Source organism: Bufo gargarizans, chromosome 4, assembly GCF_014858855.1.
Source record: "Bufo gargarizans isolate SCDJY-AF-19 chromosome 4, ASM1485885v1, whole genome shotgun sequence".
Taxonomy (NCBI): Eukaryota; Metazoa; Chordata; class Amphibia; order Anura; family Bufonidae; genus Bufo; species Bufo gargarizans.
Genome location: NC_058083.1, coordinates 453,930,392 through 453,947,315, shown reverse-complemented (window position 1 = coordinate 453,947,315; position 16,924 = coordinate 453,930,392). Strand labels below are relative to the sequence as shown.

General features: G+C 47.4%; 1 protein-coding gene across 1 annotated transcript in view; it reads left to right on the top strand.

Moving 5' to 3' along the window:
- CLHC1 (clathrin heavy chain linker domain containing 1) overlaps positions 1–16,924 on the top strand; it is a 39,610-nt gene that overhangs the window by 3,822 nt on the left and 18,864 nt on the right. The window contains exons 3-4 of the mRNA XM_044292344.1: positions 1,644–1,783; positions 15,176–15,377. Of these exons, the coding sequence (XP_044148279.1) occupies positions 1,644–1,783; positions 15,176–15,377 (342 nt within the window). The remainder of the gene's footprint in view (positions 1–1,643; positions 1,784–15,175; positions 15,378–16,924) is intronic.

Here is a 16,924-nt window from a genome sequence, read left to right as displayed (position 1 = left end):
ACGAAAGGTGGGCCCTGAGGGCTGGAGTGGAAGAACACTGCCTTAGGGGGCTTGAACATGCGATCGTTAGATCTCTTGTTTCATAGACTGCAATGAATTACTATTTCGGCCTATGGAACATTCACAATTGACCATGGCATCTGAAGGGTTAAATGTCTGTGATGTGCGGTATCGACGATCACAGACATTAGCCCTGAGTGTCTGCTGTTTAAAACAGCAGAAATGAGGTGGCTATGGCACTCTACAGCGGGCGCCATTTTTACAGAATTGAAGTCAATGGGGCTGAGTTGCAGTACCAAGCACTGCCAATGTACTATGTATGGCGCTGTGCTTAGAGAGATGCCGGGAGCCAGGCTGAGGCTAGGCCATCATTATGCATTGTCCACAAACAGCAGTTATCACCTGTCCTGAGTCTATGGAGCTGTATTAGGCTCCATTCACATGTCCGCAAAATGGGTCCGCATCCTTTCCGCAATTTTGCGGAAAGGGTGCGGACCCATTCATTCTCTATGGGGACGGAATGTGCTGTCCGCATCCACATTTGCAGATCCGCACTTCCGCATCCGTGCTTCCGTTTCCGCAAAAAAATAGAACATGTCCTATTCTTGTCCGCAATTGCGGACAAGAACAGGCATATTCTATTATGTCGGCAATGTGCGGTCCGCAAAATGCGGAAAGCACATTGCCGCTTTCCGTGTTTTGCAGATCCGTGTCTCCGTGTATCCGCAAAACATATTGCGGATGTGTGAATACAGCCTTAGACTGTCTTTGTCAGATCTGGATCAGCAGGGGGAGGAAGGGAAGACCTGAACTACTTAATCTTGTTCTGTTACAGAAGTGAAATATGTTGTGAGTTGTGCTAAAATGTATCGTGTAGCTCGTGCCATTTTGATAAATTTAATACAAATGTGCCGTTTTGCATTGTGTGAATTAACAAATAGATGTTTCATTAAAGGGGTTATCCCATGATTAATGTAAAAAATAAAAATCATACATCATATAATACATGACAATACCTTTCTAACAAAGCTAGAACCAGCCCTGTACCTCACATGGATCCAGAGATCTCCATATTCATTGCTCCAATTGTTCTGCTAGATTTATATCAAGCTGGCAGCTCAGGAGGTGTGCCCTTTCTGCTGCAGCTCAGGGGGTGTGCCCTTTCTGATGCAGCTCAGGAGGTGTGCCCTTTCTGCTGCAGCTCAGGAGGTGTGCCCTTTCTGCTGCAGCTCAGGGGGTGTGCCCTTTCTGCTGCAGCTCAGGAGGTGTGCCCTTTCTGCTGCAGCTCAGGAGGTGTGCCCTTTCTGCTGCAGCTCAGGAGGTGTGCCCTTTCTGCTGCAGCTCAGGGGACGTTTCCTTTCTCAGGGGGTGTGCCCTTTTTACTGCATCTGGTGGCAGTTAAAGGATGGAACAGAGCATGTGCTTCTGTCTCTGTGAGCAGGACAGAGAAATTAGAAAAAGAGCAAACAGCAGGTGGCGCTATACAGATAGATTTCAGTGAATAACTCAGTAGCTATAATACATTTTTAATCACATGCAATTACAAAATTAATCAGATCCAGGGACTGGTTTGAAAACTGTAGAATATTTTTTGTGGGACAGTCCCTTTAAATCTAATCTGCAGTATCTTTATTTTGTTCTAGAATTGATAAAATCAATAAAGATTCCAGCAGAATTGAAAATGAATTACAGAAATTGTTGGCTGAAAAGAGGGTGAAGACCCCTCCAGTAGAAGAGGCGAGCCCCCCACGAGATGAAATAAACCCCGCAGCTCTGATTCCAGGTATCATATTCCCTCCGTTGCTTTATAGTTGGCAGGCTTAACTGATATAAATCCTCAGGCGGTAAACCATATTTGTGTTCAGTCTCCCATATCAGGTCTGCTAATGAGCACCAAAGAATAAGGCTAGGTCTACACGACGACATTTGTCGCGCGACATTTTGTTGCACCAATGTCGCGCGACAATTTTTATAATGGCAGTCTATGGTGTCGCACTGCAACATGCAACATGTTGCGACTGCGACGCAACAGTCGCAGAAAATCCATTCGAGATGGATTTTTCTGCGACTGTTGTGTCGCAGTCGCAGCATGTCGCATGTTGCAGTGCGACACCATAGACTGCCATTATAAAAATTGTCGCGCGACATTGGTGCAACAAAATGTCGCGCGACAAATGTCGTTGTGTAGACCTAGCCTAAGGGTAAGGCTACATGACTACAATTGTCACGCGACAAAAAGGATGCAACTACACTGCAACAATGTCGTGCAAATTTTTTTGTAGTGATATTGAATGGTGTCGCAGGAGGACATGTGACATGCTGCGGCTGCGACGTGACAGGTGCACAAAAATCCAACTTGGATGGATTTTTGTGCGACTGTCATGTTGCAGTCACAGTATGTCGCAGTGCAACACATTTGACTATTATTACAAAAAAATGTTGCAAGATATTGGTGTGACAAATAGTCGCAGTGTAGCCGAGCCAGAGGCCTCTTTCACACTTGCGTTGTCCGGATCCGGCGTGTACTCCACTTGCCGGAATTACACGCTGGATCTGGAAAAACGCAAGTGTACTGAAAGCATTTGAAGACGGATTCGTCTTCAAAATGCGTTCAGTGTTACTATGGCAGCCAGGACGCTATTACAGTTTTGGTTGCCATAGTGGGAGCGGGGGAGCGGTATACTTACAGGCCACGTGGCTCCCGGGGCGCTCCAGAGTGACGTCAGAGCGCCCCATGCGCATGGATGACGTGCCATGCGATCACGTCATCCATGCGCTTGGGGCGCCCTGACGTCACTCTGAAGCGCCCCGGGAGCTGCACGGACGGTAAGTATACTGCTCCCCCGCTCCCCACTACACTTTACCATGGCTACCAGGACTTTAGCCTCCCGGCAGCCATGGTAACCATTCAGAAAAAGCTAAACGTCGGATCCGGCAATGCGCCGAAACAACGTTTAGCTTAAGGCCGGATCCGGATCAATGCCTTTCAATGGGCATTAATTCCGGATCCGGCCTTGCGGCAAGTCTTCAAGATTTTTGGCCGGAGCAAAAAGCGCAGCATGCTGCGGTATTTTCTCCGGCCAAAAAACGTTCCGTTCCGGAACTGAAGACATCCTGATGCATCCTGAACGGATTTCTCTCCATTCAGAATGCATTAGGATCAAACTGATCAGGATTCTTCCGGCATAGAGCCCCGACGACGGAACTCTATGCCGGAAGAAAAGAACGCAAGTGTGAAAGAGCCCTTAAAGGGGTTATCCAACCCTTATTATTCCCCCCAAAATGCCCAGGCCCCTAATACTGGTTATACTTACACCGCACCCGAGCACCCGTGTCGCTCCTGATGCCTTCACCAGTATAACGGGCCCGGGAATTTTAGGGGGCATTATAGGCCTTGGATAACCCCTTTAAACCATACAATATAATGCCTCATGCACACGACCGTTGTTTGAGTCCGCATCCGAGCCGCCGTTTTGGCGGCTCAGATGCGGACCCATTCACTTCAATGGGGCCGCAAAAGATGCCGACAGCACTCCGTGAGCTGTCCGCATCCGTGGCTCCGTTCCGCGGCCCCATTAAAAAAATATAACATGTCCTATTCTTGTCCGCGCTTTGCGGACAAGAACAGGCATTTATATTGCCGGTGCCCGTTCCGTTCCGCAAATTGCGGAAGGCAACACGGGCGGCTTCTGTTTTTTGCGAATCTGTGGTTTGCGGACCGCAAAAAACGGAACGATCGTGTGCATGATGCCTAAAGAACATTGGGGAGTGCCTTGGATAATTCTGTTTTTACTGAACTATCCCTTGGATAATGTGTAACTGGACCAGATTTCCCCTGGCAATATCAGAGTTCACTGGGGTTTATCAGGAGTCATACACGCAGCAATAAACTGATCTCGGGGGCAGCTTTGTGAGCTAACCCCTGTGAAGTGGCTCAGTCAGGTCTCCTATGCTACTGCATGCAGGGTCAGCATAGGCTGGAGGGAATGATGCTGCGTATATATAGGTTTCTATGATGTGATTCAGTATTTTCCTGTAGAGGTCTTTTTAAATCCTATCAGGACTCCTGGAGAAAGCCTATGAGTCCTACATATACTGTAGAAATAGTTTCACACAAGAAAAGCCACCAGTCACTCAAAGTAGGCAGGAAAACCTGGACTCCCAGGTTTTCTTGATGAGTCCACATAAATAACTAACCAATAAATATAAGTCCATCATGGGAACCTGTCATCGGGTTCTCCAGAACAAAAATAGTTTGAAAAATCTGCCTGGCACAGGGAAAAGAGTCTGGGGGTGGAAAATAAATTAAAAAAAAGTGTGTAAAAAAAAAAAGCTATTTTTTGTCACCTTACATCACAAAAAGTGTAATTCCAAGCGATCAAAAAGTCATACGCACCCCAAAATCATACCAATCAAACCGTCATCTCATCCCGCAAAAAATCAAACCCTAACTAAGACAATCGCCCCAAAAAAACTATGGCTCTCAGAATATGGTGACACTAAAACATGATTTTTTTTTGTTTAAAAAATGCTGTTATTGTGTAAAACGTAAATAAATGGAAAAAAGTATACATTAGGTATTGCCGCGTCCATAAGAAACTGCTGTATAGAAATATCACATGACCTAACCCCTCAGGTGAACACCGTAAAAAAAAAAAAACGTGTATAAAAAAAGCCTTTTTTGTCACCTTACATCACAAAAAGTGTAATACCAAGCAATCAAAAAGTCATATGCATTCCAAAATAGCACCAATAAAACCATCATCTCATACCGAAAAAGATGAGCCCCTACATAAGACAGTCGCCCAAAAAACAAAAAAAAGATGGCTTTCAGAATACATAGACACCAAAAATATTTTTTTTTAAATGATTTATTATGTAAAACTGAAACAAACAACCACAAAAAGTAGTCATATTTGGTATTGTCGCGTCGTAACAACCTGCTCTATAAAATACCACATTATCTAACCTGTCAGATGAACACTGTACATAACAAAAAATAAAAACCGTGCAGTTTTTCGTTACCTTGTCTCACAAGAAGTGAAATATAGAGTGACCAAAAATCATATGTACCCTAAAATAGTACCAAAAAAATACCACCTTATCCAGTAGTTTCCAAAATGGGGTGTTTTTTAGGAATTTCTACTCTAGGGTTGCATCAGGGGGTCTTCAAATGTAACATGGCAGCTTAAAATTATCCCAGTGAAATCTGCCCTCCAAAAACCATATGGCGTTCCTTTCCTTCTGCGCCCTGCCGTGTGCCCGTACAGCAGTATACAACCACATATGGGGTGTTTCTGTAAACTACAGAATCAGGGCAATAAATATTGAGTTTTGTTTGGCTGTTAACCCTTGCTTTGTTAATGGAAAAAAAATTGATTAAAATGGAAAATCTGCCAAAAAAGTGAAATTCTGAAATTTCATCTACATTTTCCTTTAGTTCTTGTGGAACACCTAAATGCTTAACAAAGTTAGCAAAATCAGTTTTGAATACCTTGAGGGGTGTAGTTTCTAAAATGGGGCCATTTTTGGGTGGTTTCTATTATGTAAGCCTCGCAAAGTGACTTCAGACCTGAACTGGTCCTTAAAAAGTGGGTTTTGGAAATGTTCTAAAACATTTCAAGATTTGCTTCTAAATTTGTAAGCCTTCTAACTTCCCAAAAAAAGAAAATGTCATTTTGAAACATCCCAAAATGAACTATTTTTGGATGTATTGCTATCTATTTTGAAAGTAGAGAAATAAAAATCAGCAAATTTGCAAATTTTTCCTGGTCCTTAAGGTGAAGGGGGTTAAGGACAGCCAGGTGCTGCCAAAAACCCGAACCGGCAATTAAAATCCAGTCCGGTATTTGACCCCACCTGGCTGCAAATCAGCCCAGCAGCACACGCTGGGAGGAAAATACCTTTTTCCCCAGACCATTCCTCTCACTGTGTCACATACCCCCCTTCCTCCTTTGTTCAGCCCTGAAGGGGTGAACACTTGCCAGACAATGTACTTGAGACAAGGCATCCGCATTTCCCTGCAACCGGCCTGCCCTGTGTTCCACTGTAAATTTAATGTTCTGTAGGGAAAGGAACCATCTGGTGACCTGGGCATTTCTGTCTTAGGCCTGGCTCATCCACTTGAGAGTGGAGTGGTCGGTAACCAGGCGGAATTTCTTCCCCAACAAATAATAACGGAAAGACTCGAGTGCCCACTTCATAGCCAGGCACTCTCTCTCCACTATACTGTACCTGATCTCGGCTGGGCTGAGCTTACGGCTAAGAAAACAATGGGATGCTCCTCCCCGTTGACTTCCTGAGACAGTACAGCACTGAGGCCTACTTCGGAGGCATCGGTCTGTTCTATAAATTCCTTTTTTGAAGTCGGTCGTCACCAAAACCGGTGACCCGCACCCGCCTCTTCCGCCTGATGATCCCAATGAACCATCACTGACTTGCGTCCTTTCAAGAGCCCTGTCAATGGCGCAGCCACCATAGCAAAGTGGGGTACAAACCTCATAGCCTACCATTCCCAAGAACGACTTTACTTGCCTAGTAGTGACAGGTCGTGGCCAATTCCGTATCGCCTCTATTTTGTTCACTTGGGGTTTGATGACTCTGCGCCCAATGACATACCCCAGGTATTTAGTCTCCTCTAACCCTATTGCACATTTTTTTGGGTTAGCAGTTAGTCCAGCCTTTCTGAAGGGAGTCTACTACGGCCTGCACTTTGGGTAGGTGACTTTCCCAGTCGGTACTGTGGATGACAATATCGTCCAAGTAAGCCGAAGCGTACCGACGATGTGGACGAAGCACAATGTCCATAAGTCGTTGAAAAGTGGCAGGGGTGCCATGCAGACCAAAGGGTAACAATTTATATTGGTACAGCCCCTCTGGTGTGATGAAGGCAGTTTTCTCTTTGGCAGCCTCCGTCAAGGGTACCTGCCAGTGCCCATTGGTAAGGTCCAAAACAGAAATATACCGGCCTTGTCTTAACCTCTCGATAAGCTCATCCACCCGGGGCATGGTATACGCACAGGGCCGTCTTTACCAAGGGGCAGCTGCCCTGGGCCCAGTTGCTCCTGGGGGGCCCAAGGCAGCTGCCTCTTGAGCCCTGCTAGCTACTGCCCCGGGTGTCAGGCTGTCGGCTACACAGGCATCATGATCGTACTGTGTTAATGATCTTAATTCTAGGACCTTAATGAGTTTTGCTCTAGGACCTTAATGACATCATTACCATGTGACCAGTAACCTAGCAATTACTGGTCACATGGCTATGAGGTCATCACAGGTCCTACTGAGTGTTGCAGAAGTTAACTGTTGAGCTTTTTTGTGTAAAGATTACATCAGAAAAAGGTGACAGGGGCTGTTATGTTAATATACTGTAAACTACTGTATAGTGGGGTGCTGTATACTGTGTGGTGGGCTGTATACTGTGTGGTGGGCTGTATATTGTGTGGTGGGCTATATATTGTGTAATGGGCTGTATATTGTGTGGTGTGTATACTGTAGGGGGGGCTGTATACTGTGTGGGGGTCTGTGTACTGTATACTGTGTGGTGGGCTGTATACTGTGTGGTGGGCTGTATACTGTGGGGGGCCTGTATAGTGTGGGGGGGGCCTGTATAGTGGGGGGAGTGCTATACTGCTGTACTATATAGTGTGGGGGGCTGTATCATGTATAGTTTGGGGTGCTGTATACAGTGAGGTGTTGTATACCGTGAGGTGCTGTATACTGTGGGCTGCTATACTGCTCTACTATATACTGTGGGGTACTGTATAGTGTGGGGTGCTAAACTGCATACTGTGTGGTGCTGTATACTCAGGGCCGGCCTTTGGGGTGTGCGGGCTGTGCGGCCGCACAGGGCGCCATAGCAACAGGGGCGCTGGGCGGCCGACAGCTCGCAATGTAATATGCGGCAGGCGAGGCTGCACTTGTGTTCTCCCTCGGGGCGCCCCCTCCATCTTGCCCTCCCCTGTCTGACCTGATTCGTTCCTCCTCCCCTGTGTCTGACCTGCCTGCTGCCCCCGCAGCTGCCAATAAGAAGAGAGATGGGAGGAGGAGGAGAGGGGCTGAGGCCACTGCGCCACCAATGAAGATAACTGACCTGTAATACAAATACAGGAGGCGAGTGCCGGAATCAAATAGCCGGCACCCGACCTCTGTGACAGGGAGCTGCGATCAGCTGCAGTTGAGTTAACCCTTCAGGTGCGGTACCTGAGGGGTTAACTGCCGCTGATCGCAGCTCCCTGTCACAGAGGTCGGGTGCCGGCTATTTGATTCCGGCACCCGCCTCCTGTATTTGTATAAGAAACGTTGGTGGCACAGTGCGCCCCCCCCCCCCCTCAACACCCCAGTATAAGAAACATTGGTGGCACAGTGGGAAGTGCCAATGAGGGTTAAAGAATCAAAAAAAAATTAACTCACCTCCTCCAGTTGATCGCGTAGCTGCTGGTCTCCTGTTTCTTCAGGACCTGTGGTGACGTCACTGAGCTCATCACATGGCCCATTACCATGGTGATGGATCATGTGATGCATCATGTGATGAGCACAGTGATGTCACCACAGGTCCTTTGACAGGTTCTGAAGAAAGAACAGGAGACGATCAATTGGAGGAGGTGAGTTAATTTTTATTTTATTTTTTAACCCTCATTGGCACTGCCCACTGCGACACCAATGTTTATTATATGGTGTGGGGGTGTGGGGGGGGGGAGTGCACTGCGCCACCAATGTTTATTATACTGGGGTGTTGGGGGGGCACACTGAACCACCAATGTTTATTATATTGGGGGGCCCACTGCGCTCATGTTTGTTATATTGGGGGGGCGCACTGCGCCAATGTTTATTATATTGGGGGGGCGCACTGCGCCACCAATGTTTATTATACTGGGGTGTTGGGGGGGCGCACTGCGCCACCAATGTTTATTATACTGGGGTGTTGGGGTGGCGCACTGCGCCACCAATGTTTATCATACTGGGGTGTTGGGAGGGGCGCACTGCGCCACCAATGTTTATTATATTGGGGGGGGGCGCACTGCACACAACGACAGGTTAGGGAAATTTCACAGCAGAGTGCGCATGCGCTGGGAGCCTCGCCGGCGGTTAGGGTAGGGAAAAATTATGGGCCAGTGCACAGGTGCGGTGATCGGATGGATGTTCTCAGCTGGACACCGGCCGACACTGCGCATGCGCTGGGAGCCTCACCAGCGGTTAGGGTAGGGAAAAAGCACTGGCCCGTACGTAATTTTTCCCTTCCCTAACCGCTGGTGAGGCTCCCAGGGCATGCACAGTGTCGGCCGGTGTCCAGCTGAGAACATCCATCCGATCACTGCGCCTGCGCACTGGCCCATAGTTTTTCCCTACCCTAACCGCTGGCGAGGCTCCTGGCGCATGCGCACTCTGCTGTGAAATTTCCCTAACCTGTTGTTGTGCGCCTGCGTGGCGCTGCACACCTCCTCAAGTCATGTCCGGTGCGACCGGAAGTGACGAGGGTAGGGAGATCTCACGAAGTAGGGAAGTATAACATTACACCGGCCTTTGGGGTGTGCGGGCTGGTAACTACTTGGTTGGATAGTCAGCCAGCCTATGCCATGATGCCAGCAACAAGCAGTGTTTTTTTTTTTTTGGGGGGGGGGGGCGCCACAAGGTTAGCTCGCACAGGGCGCCTGAACACCTAAGGCCGGCCCTGTGTATACTATAGGGTGCTATACTGCATACTGTGGGGTGCTGGGGTGCACTGTAACACTAGGATGAGCCGAGCCCTGGTCCCCTTCCTGCAGAGCGGTGCCCACTTCCAGCCCAGAGCACTGATCCTGAGCCGCTGGAGTCTTCAGAACTGGAAGTATTTACAGTCATTCACTGGACTCTACCAGATGTGTGGATTTTTTGTGTGTGTGTTGTGGTGGAGGGCGTGATTTGCCCAGGATCCAATCAATATTAAAGACGGCCCTGTATACGCATCGAATTTGGAAATCTCATTTAGTTTACAAAAATCGTTACAGAACCAAAAAGTCCCATCCGGTTTTAGTATAAAAACTATAGGACTGGCCCACTCACTTTTAGATTCCTCAATAATGTCTAGTTGCAGCATTAGCTGCACTTCTTCCGAGATGCATTGTTGCCGAGCCTCTGGTACCCAGTATGGTTTTAACCGGACTTTTGCCTGAGGCTCAGTGACAATGTCATGCTGGATTATAGAAGTGCGTCCGGGGAGGTCTGAGAACACATCCGTGTTCCTGCTGATGGATTCCCTGGCCTCCTGAGTCTGTTTAGAGGGGAGGCTGTCAGCAATCTTCACTGTGGCAAACGCTTGCATCAGACCGAGGGGCCGGAACCTCTTCCCCTAGAACAGTGTTTCCCAACCAAAGGCTGTCTGGGCATGCTAGGAGTTGTAGTTTTGCAACAGCTGGAGGCCCACTGGTTGGGAAACACTGCCCTAGAAAACTCGGCTGCGGGCTGTCATCAGTACCGGTCTCCCTATCTCTCCAATGTTTGAGTAAATACACATGGTACACCTGCTCCGGCTTTCGGCGCCGTGGCTGGTGTACCTTGTAGTTTACCTCTCCAACTTCGTAGGGTCCCTGCCACCTAGCCAGGAACTTACTGTCCATGGTCGGTACCAGAACCAAAACGATCTCCCGGGTTAAAGATCCGGACCCGAGCCTGACGATTATAGATCCGACTTTGTGCTCGCTGAGCTGCCTCCATACTGTTTCCATATGTTCCTGCATCTGGGTGACGTATTCAATAATACTTTTATACGAGGTGGGTTGTTGCTCCCACGCCTCTTTGGCTATGTCCAATAGACCACAAGGATGTCTGCCGTATAGCAGTTCGAATGGCGAGAACCCAGTAGAGGGCTGGGGCACCTCTGGCACTGCGAACATAAGATAGGGCAGAAGGAGGTCCCAGTCCTTACCATCCTTAGACACCACTCTTTTTAACATGTTTTTTAATGTTTGGTTAAACCTTTCTACCAGGCCGTCAGTTTGTGGATGATAAACGGACGTCCGTAGCCGTTTGATATGCAGCAACTTACTGAGTTCCCACATGACCTTGGATATAAAAGGGGTCCCCTGGTCAGTCAGAACCTCTTTAGGTAGCCCCAATCGGGAAAACATCTCCATTAACTCTTTAGCTATAAGTTTGGCCGATGTATGTTGCAGTTGCACCGCCTCGGCTACCAAGTGGTTAATCTAGGACGACCAAGATGTGTTGGTGTCCTCTAGCAGACTTCGGTACTGGGCCTATGAGGTCCATAGCGATTTGCTCAAACGGTACCTCGATGATCGGGAGAGATACTAAGGGACTGCGGAAAAGGTGCTGGGGGCTAGTTGTTCGGCAGGTCGGGCAAGACTTGCAAAATTCGTCCACCTCTCTAAACACACTGGGCCAGTAAAACCGTTGTAATATCCGGTCCTGTGCTTTCTGCATTCCCAGATGACCCCCGAGAACATGTTGGTGGGCTAACTCTAACACAAGTTTGCGATAAGCCTGGGGCACCACCAATTGTTCAATATTTTCACCCCGCAGCTGGTTTACCCGATACAGCCTATTCTGATGAGCCACAAAACGGGGAAACATCGACTTGGCCCCAGGTTGTTATGGTTCACCATCAATTATTACCACATTCTCCCATAGGGTTGGGTCCCGGTGTTGTGCTGTACCGAAATTTCCCAGGACACTTTGAGGTCTGCCAACTCATGACCTGGTGGCAAGTCCTCCACTTCTCCCACCATTACACTCAGCTGGGTTGTCTCCCCCTTTTCCACCGAAGTGGCAGTCACCCCTACTGCTGGCTCCCAGGGTTCTGGACTTCCTCCTGAACAAGGCCAATCTCCTGGGTTTACCCCTGACTCACGGGTATCAGTAACTCTCACAACCGGCCATAGGGCCGCAAAGCCCGGAAAGTCTCTCCGTATTAAAAGTTCGTAGTGTAGATTTGTGGCGACTCCACTTCGTGTGTCCACCCGACAGCTAACGTGGTTAAATACACCAGCGCGGTGGGGTAGTCTTTTAAGTCTCCATGGATGCACATCACCCCAACTTTCCGGCCAGTATACTCAGTGGACCGCACTAGGGTAGCCCTTACTAGTGTCACCAGGCTCCCTGAGTCCAGCAGTGCCTCCGCTTGAGTGTCTCCCACTTCCACCAGTGGTCTAGAGATTCCAGGGTACCTGTTGCACACAGTTTCCTGGCATAAAGCGACTGACGGTAACCACAATTAGTATCTATTGGCTCAACCCGATGAGGACAGTCAGCCCTTACATGGCCAGTCTCCTGACACTGCCAGCAGACTAACGGAGCCAGGCCCATAGTGGGTACATCCAGGGTGGGTTTCATCGGCTCAAATCTCCGGGCTTGGGGTGGAGATTTCCGGGGTTTGACTGCCCCCTCCCAAAAGAACCCCCCTGTATATTCTTAGTAGCCTCATAGCATTCCACCAGGTCCACCTAGGGCATTGCCAGAGATGGGCATGGCCGGGCCGATCCAGTGCTGGAGAGGGGGTGGAAAAGCCCTCCAAAACATATCAGCTAATAGTCGATCCAGCATAGCCATGGGACTCGGCACATCAGGCTGTAGCTACTTTTACAAGAGGTGAAATAAGTCATAATACTGGGGTCTCGCGGGCTCAGTCGGGTTAAACCCCCACTGATGTACCCGCTGGGCACGGACCAACACATTCACCCCCAGTCTTGCCAGAATCTCACCCTTTACTTTCTGGTAGTCGGCCGCTTGATCCTCCGGCAAGTCGAAATACGACCGATGAGATTCGGATTCCAGGAACGGAGCGACGACCTCAGCCCACTGGTCTCGGGGTAGTTTCTCCCTTGTGGCCACCTTCTCGTACATCGCCAGGTAGATTTCGACGTCATCTAAGGGTGTCATCTTGGGGATCGCTGTATGAACTGCTTTCCGGACATCATGGACGCTGCCCGGAGCAAAAAATGAAAAACAACAATACTTCGGCAATCACGCCTTCCTCACTGCGCTTGCCTGCATCCTCCACCAATTGTGGGGTTTCGCTCTGGTAGATAGGGTAAGCGGATGCAGTACAGAGGCAAAAGACAAGTTCTTAACGCAAAACTTCAGTGTTTATTCACACTTGAGGCAAATGCACAAAACAATGCGTTACTTTGCAGTCTTGGTGTTTACGTCACACACAATGGAAAGTACATCTTGGTGTTACTTCACACAAATTGGAAAGTTCATATAAGACAAGTCACCTTGATGTCAGTTCTGCCTCCAGCAGTCCACGGTAGGCTTTAGGGGGCCTGTTTCCTCAGCCCATGGGTCTCAGCCCTCCAACCTGGCACCAAGCTTCAGATCCCAACACATTTTCTGATCGTTATGAGACCTCAGCACACGTTTTGTCAAGTGGCTTTTGTGGGTGCGGAATAAATCAATAGCTTATATTAGTTGTTTGGAGACAGCACACTGGAGTCAGCAGTCTTTGTATTCATATTTTTTTTTTTTTTTTTATTAAATCTTTTTATTTTAGAAATGTTAAGGATCTACATCATTACATTTTGGTATCACACACCAACAACAAAAAAGTAGCTTTGTATTCAATCTTCAATCTGACCGACCACTCAACTTGACTAAGGACACCAAACTGGGCTCGAAACGTTGCCATAAGCAATAAATGTCATGAGATTGTACCACTGGTAAAATAAAGATTGAATACAAAGCTACCTGCTGACTCCGGTGTGCTGCCTTAGATCCCAACACAGAGATCCTGATGCTGAGCCCAGCTGCCTATTTAAGGACACCCAGACCAGCAATTAAAATCCTGTCCGGTATTTGACCCCAACTGGCTGCAAATCAGCCCAGCAGCACACGCTGGGAGGAAAATACCTGTTTTCCCAGACCATTCCTTACTGTGTCACAATATTCAGAAATAGTTTGCTATAAGAGGACATTCACTTAAAGGGAACCTGTCATTAACTTTATGCTGCCCATACTAACAGCAGTATAAAGTAGAGACAGGTGAGTTGATTTCAGCGATCTGTCATTTAAAAGTTAAAAGTAAGTCGTTGCCGACAACCAACATCACAATCATTGTAGACTGGGCCTGGAAAAGAGTCACGGCCACCTAAGAAGAGTCATGGTTATTCATACATTCCTGCTCTCCTGCCCACCTGCTGATGACTGACAGTCTTCTACCGAGTTTTCTCCCTTTGTCTCTAGGAGAGAACTGCCAATCATCAGCAGATGGGCGAGGAGAGCAGGGGATTATGGATAACCAGGACTCTTCTCAGGTAGATTTGACTCTTTTCAAGGCCTGGGCTGCAATGATTATGATGCTGGTTCTCAGCAACCACTTACTTTTAGCTCATGAGTGACACACCGCTGAAATCAGCATTTCTGTCACTATTTTATGCTGCCCTCAGTGAGGTCAGCATAAAGTTGATGACAGGTTCCCTTTAAAATAAAACATGAATACACAGTGTGGCCCACGTAAAAGTAGCCCGCCTCCAGCGATAGTATGACAAGATGAACGAGCAAGTGGATAGTTTTTTTAATTACCCACAAGTCAGAAAAGATGCTGAAAGTGGTCCCCGTTCAGGTCTATGCCTCTTTGGGCACGTCGGATTATGTTGGCTGATACTGCTTGCAGCTCTTCACCAGTGATGCTGCAGAAGAAAAAATGTCCTGCTTTTTCCAACAAGATGGAGAAACATGCTGCACCTCACGGGTTCATGAACTGTTTATGGAGGAGTGAACTATGAGCGAGGGGTTATGGCCACCACGTTCCCCAGACTTGTCCACATGCAATGTTTTTCTGTGGAGAAATTTAGACCAGAAAGTGTCCGCTAACAATCCACATCCCCTGGATGAACCCAAGGAAAACACCACAAACACTATCTGCAGCATCACAAACAGTAACAGCCAACATAATCCGACCTGTGGGAACGGGGACCACATTCAGCATCTTTTGTGGCTTCTGGGTAATTAAAAAAACAATCCACTTGCTCGTTCATCTTGTCATACTATGGCTGGAGGCGCGCTACTTTTTCGTGGGCCAACCTGTATGTGTGTTGAGGTCTAGCCTTACAAGCTTATTGGTAGGTTTTTAAAGCTTCCCATTGATGGTAATTATAATGGGAGAATGTTGGGGTCCTCAACCTTTCGTATCTGTTTATATATGGTCAATCTGAGTTATAATGTGGCTAATGGTTCCATCTTCTAGGTATGACAGTAGAAGATTCTCTGAACATGGACACCCTTATAAAACACCAGCAACTCTTAGAAGACAAGAAGTGCGCATTGAAGGCTGATATGAAAACCAAGTACGTCCCCATCCGGAGGAAGCAGGACCTGGATATCAAGCTCAGCATTGCTTTACAGGACAGAGAAGAAGTCGCCCTAATCAACCAGGGATTGCTGGACAGGTACTGCTCATAAAGTATGGATGTAGTGGGATCTGCTTAGTACCATAGTCATGTCAATGGATTGCATTTTGTATACTGTTCATCAAAATTTTCTTTGTTTTGCATAAAATAATCTTGTTCTGCCGATCCAAAGGGGTACGCACCTCCACTACAAAAAGCGCCATTAAAATTGTTGTACTGTTTGTTCTTGTCAGGAAACGTGTTGTTCCATGAGGATTAGTGCGTATTTTGGTCTAAAAAAATTATATAATCTCATAATACACCTTCTATCCACCGCAATAAATTATGTAGTACCAAGACTGATGAATATTTTATCACTCTGCTGAAAATAAAATGATTCTGTCATGCTAGCAAAGACCCTGGGATGTCTGTTCTATTCACATAAAATACTTGATTACTCCCCTGCAGCTTAAAGGGGCTGTACAGGGTTTTTAAAGTCATGGCCTATCCTCAGGATAGGTCATCATTAGCTGATTTTCTGGGGTCCGACACCCGGCACCCCCACCCCGCCAATCAGCTGGTCTGTGTAGCTCTGTCAATGGAAGTCAGCGCCAGAAGTTCACAGCACTAGCAGCATTGTGGGAGTTCACAGCACTAGCAGCATTGTGGGAGTTCACTACTTTAGCTGCGCTAAAGATGCACCAGGTTTGTCATCGGGCATTAGTCACTAAATCTACAGCATCTTTATGCTGTCTGTCTAAACTTACAATTACCCCAATGTTTATATAGATATTTTGAAGGCTATGGATGCATTTATTGTATTGAATTTGTCAGTGTAGAAAATTCTTCCCATGGAAGTACCATAGAAGTCTTTCCAGAGAGATAAGGGCTATGGAACGAGCCATCACACAGCCTGTCTGATGGATCTCACCCGTGTGCGATCACATACAGGCTGCAGAAGACAAAAGGTTGAGAAATTTTAATTCAAAACTATAAAAACATTTTTTATAACTTAATAAAACCGAGTTAAAATAAGGCGTCCATAGCCTTTAAACTATAGTCCAAAATGGTCGTCACTCAGCCTTGTTAGGCGCCCACACGGGAAGGAGGAAGATCCACAACGTAATGAAGAGATCCCAGCGAGCGCTTGATCCTTGGTTTATGTATCCTTTATTTCATCTGTCACAATGTATCAATTGTAATGGACGCGTCTCGGCCCGTCCAGCCTTCGTCAGCGTCCATTACTATTGATACATTGTGGCAGATGAAATAAAGAATACATAGCCTTTAAAGTGACACTCCGGTTCAAGAAAAAAAGTCACACTAACTGAACAGAACACTTACTTTGTGTCCTCCTTTAATTTTTTCAGCTGCAAATCCACCTATTCACAGGCTCCTCTCCTGTCATCCAAGATGGCCCCGCTGCTACTGTGCATTTGGTAGTCCAAGACACTTCCTGTTGCCTTTAGATTGGCCAGCACTGGTCACATGGGCAATGCTGGCCAATCCAAGAGCAGGGATGGTCAAACAGGAAGTGTCTTGGGCAACCAAATAAGAAGCAGTGCGGCCATCTTGGATGACAGAAAAGATAAAAAGCAGGTCACCTT